The sequence below is a fragment of the Sinocyclocheilus anshuiensis genome, unplaced genomic scaffold (genome assembly GCF_001515605.1).
Source record: "Sinocyclocheilus anshuiensis isolate Anshui unplaced genomic scaffold, SAMN03320099.WGS_v1.1 scaffold464, whole genome shotgun sequence".
NCBI classification, from domain to species: domain Eukaryota; kingdom Metazoa; phylum Chordata; class Actinopteri; order Cypriniformes; family Cyprinidae; genus Sinocyclocheilus; species Sinocyclocheilus anshuiensis.
The window spans coordinates 832,708-841,851 of NW_015555731.1; the positions used below are offsets into that span (position 1 = coordinate 832,708).

Here is a 9,144-nt window from a genome sequence, read left to right on the forward strand (position 1 = left end):
TAACAAAAATAAATAAATAAATAAAAAATTACTCATATTAGCGGTGAAATGTCGTCCGATTATGTCAAATGTCACATGACTGGATGTCATGAAGGAAAAGTTTCAATATCTCGCCTTTGCTTTCATTTCGGACCATCTCCAAAAATACATTTAAAAACTAAACATATGATTTACAAGTTTAACATGCGTTTATCAAAGTAGGAAATAATTAGTGTTCTTGAAATACGAAATGGAGGCGGGTCCGGAGTGAATTCACAACGGGTCCGGACTTTGAGAAGGACTGCTCTAGGGTTACACCGTGTCTACACCGGACACGACAGTTGGCCTCCGTTATACTCATCCCCCCTAAAACTCATTCCCATCCGGGTCACGGCACCAATGTACCCCCTCCAATTCTACTCAACCCCCTCCGAGCAGAATTTGAACTAGCATTTCTGGCATGGGAGTCGGGCGTGCAAATAAACACACTAAGGAGCGCAGCCTCTAGCATCAGTTGCTAATGCGCCTCTTGAGATCAGGGGAGTGAGGTTTACCTGCACAGCTCTTAACAGCTGGCCTCTGTTACATATACAATGCAGTGCATTTGACATGACCTTCCATTCTTAGTGTGATAAATTAAGTTTTATTTTAAATAAACTGGCGATTTTTAGCCTCTTTTGTCTCACAAAATTGTACTAAAATTCAAAATAACTGTTTTTATATCTGACCATTAGTTTTAAACTTTCTATTCAACAAAGAATCCTGAAAAATTAAATGCATCACAATATCCACAAAAATATGAAGCAGCACAACTGTTTTCAACATCAAATAATCAGAAATGTTTCTTGAGCAGCAAATCAGCATATTAGAATGATTTCTGAAGGATCATGTGACATTAAAGACTGGAGTAATGATGCTGAAAATTTAGCTTTGCATCACAGGATTTTTGCCAATACATTTTAACATATTCACATAGAAAACTTGAAAACTTTTCAAATTGTAATAATATTTCACAATATTACTGTGTTTACTGTTTTTTTTTTGTCAAATAAATGCAGCTTTTGTGAGCATAAGAGACTTCTTTCAAAAACATTTAAAAAATCATACCGACCTTAAAGCCTGAATGGTAAAGTTATTAAAAATTGTATGCAGTTAGCAGCACATCCGGTCATTCACTCTGATTTAGCAGTGAACAAACCATGTTCTTTCTCCATCAGTTCCATCAATATCATTACGGAAGGTACAGTCTGTGACTCACCCTCTTTACAAAGACCAAAGTCTGCAATCTTCACATAACCTTCAGTATCCAGCAGCAGGTTATCCAGCTTCAGATCTCTGACAAACACACAGCCACAGATGCAAGAATTAACTATAACTTTTACTAACTCAAGTTCATGAAAACAGCTGTATTTGTGTGTTTACTCACCGATACACAATCTTATTATCATGAAGAAACTGAAGCCCCAAAACCACACATGCAGAATAAAACCTGCATCACACACACAAACAAACACACACATATATATATATATATATGAAGAATACAGTAAAACACTTTATATACACGTGAATACAGGAAAAAAACATCCAAAGTGCACTACAGGATAAAAAAGAAGCTTTTCATGCAATGGTCAATTTTGAGAGCTGTTTAGCTTTTCATAACATCATAAATTCTTTAGATATATTTTTTGGAAGTGTAATATTTAAGCATAACTTAGTCAACTGGGAAATATGGTGGAATCTTTTACATTCATTTATTCATTAGTTGAAAATTTTACCCAATTTACCTGTGATGTACAGTAACGATTACTAGTGTTGCATGTTAACCAGGTGAGATAATCACACTTACACAGAGCGTGTTTCAGAGAAGACGTCCGCGTGTATGTGCATCATCAGGTCTCCGCCGGCCGTGTACTCCATGACAAAACACACATGTTCTGGCGTCTGAAAACACGCAAACAGGTTGACCAGGAACGGATGCCGTGCGCTGTTCACCGTCTCGAAGATTCGCTTCTCGCACATCAAACTGGAAGAGAGTGGAGAGAGTTAAGCCTGAACACTAAACGGACAGCCTGTAATGTATACTTTTGCATTTTAAGCAAAAAAATCACTTTGTGCTAGTTATATTTATGCTTAATGCAAGAAACGAAATATTTGCACATTATTTTTACTAGGAAACAATAAAAATATCAAGCAAGCAGAAAAGTGCACAAACAGTGTTAAAAAAGCTATTTTTATCTCACGCTAAAATTAAATTAAGTTCTTCACCTTTCCACCTCGTCTCGTGCCACAATGTCCCCTTTCTTCAGCGCTTTGATGGCATACACCTTCCCTGAGCGTTTGTATTCGGACAGCAGCACCTGGAAACACACACATATATCATGCTTAACAGACACTTGAATCTTCATTCACACCTGGCTCTTTGCAAAAAATAGTGTCTTAAATAGTGATGATAAAAAAAATTCTCTCATTGCTTTTGTTGTTAATGCAATGCAAAATTTGAGAAGCAAAACCACTTTTTTTATTAGTTTTGTGTAGGACTTGCTAGCAGTGTAGTAATTTGTAAAACTATATAAAATACTAAAATCTAAATTTTAATTAGACAGGGAACTGAAAAAAAATAAAAAATAAAAAATAAAAAAAAAATATATATATATATATATTCTCAAAATAAAATTTAAAATATTAACAAAAATACAATAATATTATTGTATAAATAATACTAAAATAACACTGCTTGCAAGAAACATTTTTCCTTAATTTTTACAGAAAAATGTGTCCAGTAAGGAAAAGAACAAAATGCAAGCAGTAACAAAACTATTAAAAAACAATTTTTTTTACTGAAATAAAAAAAATATATAAAAATATTACTAACTGAAACAAAACTCAAAAAAGTTGAAGGACTAACATTTCTAAAACTGAAATAAGACCTAATAAAAATGCTGAAAACTTAAAATTACTAAATCTTTAAATGAAAAAGAAAGCTGAAAAATCTAAAAATAAAAAATTAATATATTATCAAAAACACTACTGAAGTATATGAATAACACTGCTTGCTAATTTTTACTAGTCGGTAGGGATGTAACGATTAACCGCGAGCCAGTTGAAAATCGATTCAAATATGTGATGATTCAAATCGGTTGAGATGCCAAACAAATCGCGATACAATTGGAGTAGTAGTTTATATGAATGTATCTCTGAGGGGAACTGACTGTCTTTAGAAAAGTTTAGATGGTATTTTCTTTTCATCTTGCTTCTGAACGATGCAAATTAAAGTAGTGTTCATAAGTGCAGCTCTGCTTTGTTTACAGCGGTAACCCAGGAAACATGATCATTGCTATTCATAAGCGCCACCTGCTGGCAGAGAGTGCATCTGCGTCTCATTCAGCTCGTCTGCGGTTTCGTTCAGATATGTTTATGTAGTATAGTTTCACAAAACTAAAGTCAGACCATTCTGTTTTTCCTTCAAATTTCAAAATTATACAGTCTAATTTAGATTAAAAACTACTCATGCTGCATGTATGCTGCATCTTTGTTTGGATCATGATTAAAATGCAATGGTTGCCTCTAATTTAAAATGGAAAGAGCACAGACAAAACCTTAGTTTGTTCATATTAGGATATTTATTTTATTTGTGTAACTTGCTTATTTGATTTGGGGTTTGTTTTAAAATTTCAATTTATTTTTGTTATATTTCAATTTCACAAAGAAACGTGCAGCAATAGCCTAATAAAAGGACACCTTCTCTTTCACTGTATAATGTCTTCAATTTCATTTTGTTAAAAAAAATCGCGAGATAATCGAATCGTGAGTTGAGAGAATTGTTACGTCCCTACTAGTCAGTTTGTCCAGAAAAACCGTCAACTAGTCAGAAAGTGTAAAAATTGTGGTAAAATATGTTAAATGCAGAATGCCACACTCGTAGCTGAAAGCATAATCAAATTAGGCAGAATATTTAAAGCAAGCACAGGAAAAATTTAACTAAGTGTTGGTGGATGTGTAGGAATTTGTGAATTTGTGAAGCGTCTGTGTTGATTCTGTCTGACTAGCTGCTTTGCTAATAGTTTTGCCACTGAATATGTTCCAGTTACCTTGCCAAAATGTCCTCGGCCCAACACTGCGATCATTTGGAAATCCTGAAGACACAGAGAGCTTTTGGACGGCCTGCACACACACACACACACACACACACACACACAGAGAGAGAGAGAGAGAGAGAGAGAGGCCGGATGTAATTAAACTGAAAGGAAAGAGCTGGTGTGAGGTCAGAAACAACATCGCAGGCATCATGTACGTGTGAATGTGTGTGTGTTTGTTTCATGCCGTGTCTTGGCCCTCTCTGGAAAACATATTGTGTGCTGGTGGGATGTGTACCTGCGCTGGGAGTTATGGGAACTGGTCCTGACAGCCCTCTCCGGAGGAGCGGGATCAGGAAGAGAGACCGGCTCAGACACTGGGGTAATGTCCACCTGAGAAACAGATTATTAATATTATTAACAAATTATTAATAATTAATAATTTCCTTTTTGTTATATTCATTTATTGTTATTAGCTTAGCTTACATTATCTAATTTCCTTTATTTTGCACATATTATTTGACTTTAATTGCTAATATATTGCTGGTGTTACTTTTACTTTTCTCTCATTGTCCACAGCTTAGCTGCAAATGCTTTGGCAATACAAATGTACAGTTCATGCCAATAAAACACATCGCAATTACATCCGAGAAAGAGTTTTAATTCACTGTAAATTATAAATTTATAAAATAAATAAACAAAATCAGTGCTGTTATGAGGGTTGCAATGTTATTCATTTCCATGGTGCTGCTACATTTAAAAGACAAAAGGTAAAATGTCAAAAGTTGACATTTTAAAATAAAATAAATTCAAATCAAATCGTTTAAACAACTGCCTGTAAGTAAATAAATCAAATCAGTGTCGTTATCAAGTTTACAAATGTTATTAATTTCTATGATGCTGCTACACTTGAAAGACAAATTGTAAAATATCAAATTATATATTAAAGAAATTCGTTATTGTTATTCATTTCTATGGTGCCGCAACAGACAGAAGATAAAATATCAAATTATATATAAAAAAGAAATGTGTTTGCATTTTAAAATAGAAAAAAAAAATGGTTTAAATAACTGCCTGTAAATAAATTATTTAACAACACTGTAAACTTCATAACAGCACTGATTTTATTTATTCCTTTGGTGCAGCTACACTTACAGTAAAAGACAAATTATAAAATATAGTTATAAAATATCAAATTCTATATTAAATACGTTTGTTTGCATTTAAGTGAAAATAAATACAATTAAATGTTTTAAACAACTGCCTGTAAGTAAGTAAATAAATAAATAAAAATCAGTGCCGTTACGAAGTTTGTAAAATGTTATTAATTTATATGGTGCTGCAACACTCAAAAGACAGAAGATAAAGTAATTAATACATGAAATAAAGTCTCTCAGGTTTACCGTGTTTGACGTCTGCGTGTCTTTCCTCGTCACAGATGGAGGAGAGTCGCCGTCCAGCTGGATCTTCTGGATGGAAATCTCACTGCTGAGGAAAGTGTGAAGTTCATGACAGAGGTCGGGATCAATGTCAGGTGATCAGGCGTGTGTTTGCGGTGTGTTACAGTACCTGCTGTTGTGTGTGTTGCTGTGATGTGTGTAGCTGTGTGTGGAGGAGCTCATGGGAATGGCATTCTTCAGCAGACGAACCCACGTCGCCATGTCCACGTTCATCTGTTTGGCGCGCAGGAACGCTTTACCTGAGCAAACAAGCATACAATAACTAACTTAATATAATTGAATATATGCTCATGCTATTTAGAAAGGTTTTTGGAGACTAAAATAGATGAGCTATATAGATGAATAGATGAAGTTTTTATAATTTTCAAGTACATTTTACATAATGTATATCTAGATTCTTGCAGCATATACATCCATATAAAACTTCATACTGATTTTCAAAGTACATCCTTTACTGCTACCAATGCATTCAGCATAGGATTCATCTTTTGTGTGCAGTGTTTTTTTTCCCAGCATGCACTGCTAACAGGCAGTGAATGTGATTTACCCTGCTGTTTGGAAAACACCTTCCTCTGCCGCTGTAGTCGTGGACCTCGCTCTATCACAGGGTTGAAGAACATCACCTGTAACAGACATGCGTAAATACAAACCATGTTTCATTCTAGTAAAGCATGAGGCCAATATAAGAAGCTTTAAGTGCAAAAATACATTGAAAAAATGGAAATAAAGAAATTAATATGTAATATGTAATAATAAATAATAGTATTGTAATTTTTCAGTTGTAATATAAAATAAATACTCATTAACAATGCTATTTTCATTATTTATGTTTTATTTATATAATTTTATAGCCCTAAAAACAAGCACAGCAAACCAGGAATTATTTTTAAATAGCATTTTTAAATCAATCACAATTATGTTTCATTAGAATATTTTTTTGCATTCAAAAATTTTATTAATTAATTGATTATTAAATAAACATTATTTTCAGTTTTGGTTCTCAGCTTAATGAAAACTTTAACTTTGATTTCAGTGTTTTATTAAAAAATGCATTTCGGTGCATCACTACTAGTACTTTTGTCATTGTTTTGAGGTAAACACCACCAAACAGCCTAAAACTCATGCAAATTGCATTTAGTACAGATGTTTCGACCATGTTTGCCCCGTTTGTGTGTATTTGTACCTCTGCGAGCAGCAGTCCCTGCGGTTCGAGCTCCAGCTGTATTCGGTGTCTCTGATTGTCCAGAAAGTCCTCCAGCTTCAGGTACTTGAGCGCGCAGAGCGAGCGATAGTCCCTCCAGTACACCGCGATCTCCATCTCTCTGGACTGAACCAGTGCATCAGCTGAATATCTGAGCGTGTACTGAGAGTGTGTGTGTGTGTATGTGTGTGTGTGTGTGTGTGTGTGTGTGTGTGTGTGTGTTACTCACTCTCTCCAGCTCCAGAGTGAAGGTCTGATCCCACGTCTGTTCACCAACACTCCTCCAGCACGTCTGTCCCACCACACAGTTCTCCAGCTTCAACACGGCGCTCATCTCCGCTAAACACATGCGAAAAACACACCAGACGGTCACTTACTGTCGCTAAATACATCCATCAACAAAACACTCTACTTACAATACTTTAAAAGGCTTATGGAAAAATAATCATCTTTTTGTGCACTTTGGACATGAGTTTGAGGCTAAGTGACGCACTGAATTTCAAAACTTTAAACTAGTAAATTCAGAAGATGTATTAAAATAAAAACTGCAAATATTACTTCGCTTTATAAATATTAATATTTAGATGTCACATCTGAGAGCTTATTAACATATGACCGCCCACATCTCAAACTTTTGGAATAATTAGTTGTTGTTTTTTTAAAAGAAATCTCTTCTGCTCAAGAAGGCTGCATTAATTTGATCAAAAAAATACAGTAAAACAGTGAAATAATATTACAACTTAAAATAACTTTTTTCTGTGTGAATATATGTTCAAATGTGATCAAAGCTGAATTTTCAGCATCATTACTCCAGTCTTCAGCGTCACATGATCCTTCAGAAATCATTCTAATATGCTGATTTGCTGCTCAAGAAACATTTCTGATTGAAAACAGTTGAATATTTTTGTGGAAGCTGTGACATTTTATTTTTCAGGATTCATAGTTGAATGAAAATTCAAAAGAACAGCATTTATGTGAAATAGAAATCTATTGTAACATTATAAATGCCTTTACTGTCACTTTTGATTAATTGAATGCATCCTTGGTTAATAGAAGTATTAATTTCTTTAAAAAAAAACAAACAAACACTGGAACTGCATCTGTCCGTAGAGAATTAAACAGGACACTCACAGGACAGCTCTTCGCTCTTGCTGGGAATCTTCAGGCTGAAGCTGCTGTTTCTGCTGCTCAGAGTGAGTTTGAAGGGTCGGCCGTCTCCGGGACTGAAGTGAGGCAATACCACTGGAGACGCGCGACTGCGGCCCGGGACGACCTCCAACAAGCCCACACACCCCAGCAGACGCACCTGCAGTGTCCCTGAGCGGGACAGGCACATCACACGGTCAGCATGAGGACGCCGCATTCGACATGGCATTTACATTACAGTTTTTTAGGTGATGACTCTAAAACATGTGAAATAAAAACACAATCATATTTCACCCAAAATAAAAAAAAAAGAAACAAAAATGTAATATTGCATTTAAAAACACAAAACAAAACAAGAAGCCTATTTTAGGGCCATTAGGAGCCCATTTTTTTTGCATTGTGAAATTTTATCCCCATTACATTCATTTTTTACCATTACGAATAATTATAATCCTACCATTAAGTATAAATACTTTCATGTGTTCATCAGTATTATAGTCTGTTTTATTATAGCTATTTTTTTTTTTTGCCACTGCAGTCATGAAACAGTGAATTTTTCACATTACAGTAATTACAATTGAGTAAAATGTGTTTAATTAAATAATATAAATAAAAAGCTAATTAAATATATAATAATGGTTTAATATTTTATTAATTTCTATTAATAATATAATTTATAATATTTTGTAATAATATTTTATAATATATTATCAGTGTTTTTACCACTGCAGTCATGAATGAATTACTCCTTTACTATCATAAAGTAAACTTTGTGTAGATTTGTTTTTATATAGTTTTTAAAGCAAACAATTTTTTTTCTTTCTTTTGATGTTTACAATATCCTAATATCGTAATCAACTGAGATTTTCACATTACTGTATTAGAATTAGGGTTAAAGGGTTACTCCACCCCAAAATGAAATGTTGTCATTAATCACTTACCCGCATGTCGTTCCAAACCCGTAAAAGCTTCGTTCGTCTTCGGAACACAATTTAAGATATTTTGGAGAATATCCGCTGGACGCAAATAGCGTACAAGGAGACGTTGTTTTCGTTCAAATCAAAGTGTAGAAAACGTATCCTTGTGGCGCAGCTGACACAGAACAACGTACGCTATTTGCGTCTAGAGGATATTCTCCAAAATGGCGCTACGTTGACGTAGAGGAGACGAAACGGTTCTCGTCGCTTCATTAAATTCAGGTTGAACCACTGATGGCAGATGGACTATTCTGATGATGTATTTCATACTTTTCTGGACCTTGACAGTGTAATTTACTTGGCAG

The 9,144-nt window shown here is 34.5% G+C and overlaps 1 protein-coding gene across 4 annotated transcripts in view; it reads right to left on the minus strand.

The window, feature by feature from the left end:
• The window catches only part of pkn1b (protein kinase N1b), a 33,290-nt gene that overhangs the window by 3,659 nt on the left and 20,487 nt on the right, over positions 1 to 9,144 (minus strand). For 2 of the 4 annotated variants that reach the window (XM_016466308.1, XM_016466305.1), the window contains exons 7-18: positions 7,848 to 8,033; positions 6,946 to 7,055; positions 6,699 to 6,842; positions 6,063 to 6,138; positions 5,625 to 5,754; positions 5,459 to 5,543; positions 4,354 to 4,448; positions 4,071 to 4,143; positions 2,248 to 2,339; positions 1,829 to 2,005; positions 1,406 to 1,468; positions 1,238 to 1,314 (exon numbers count right to left, since the gene is read on the minus strand). In XM_016466308.1, coding sequence (XP_016321794.1) covers positions 1,238 to 1,314; positions 1,406 to 1,468; positions 1,829 to 2,005; positions 2,248 to 2,339; positions 4,071 to 4,143; positions 4,354 to 4,448; positions 5,459 to 5,543; positions 5,625 to 5,754; positions 6,063 to 6,138; positions 6,699 to 6,842; positions 6,946 to 7,055; positions 7,848 to 8,033 — 1,308 coding nt within the window. The remainder of the gene's footprint in view (positions 1 to 1,237; positions 1,315 to 1,405; positions 1,469 to 1,828; positions 2,006 to 2,247; positions 2,340 to 4,070; positions 4,144 to 4,353; positions 4,449 to 5,458; positions 5,544 to 5,624; positions 5,755 to 6,062; positions 6,139 to 6,698; positions 6,843 to 6,945; positions 7,056 to 7,847; positions 8,034 to 9,144) is intronic. The other 2 variants (XM_016466306.1, XM_016466307.1) reach the window with 2 other exon arrangements.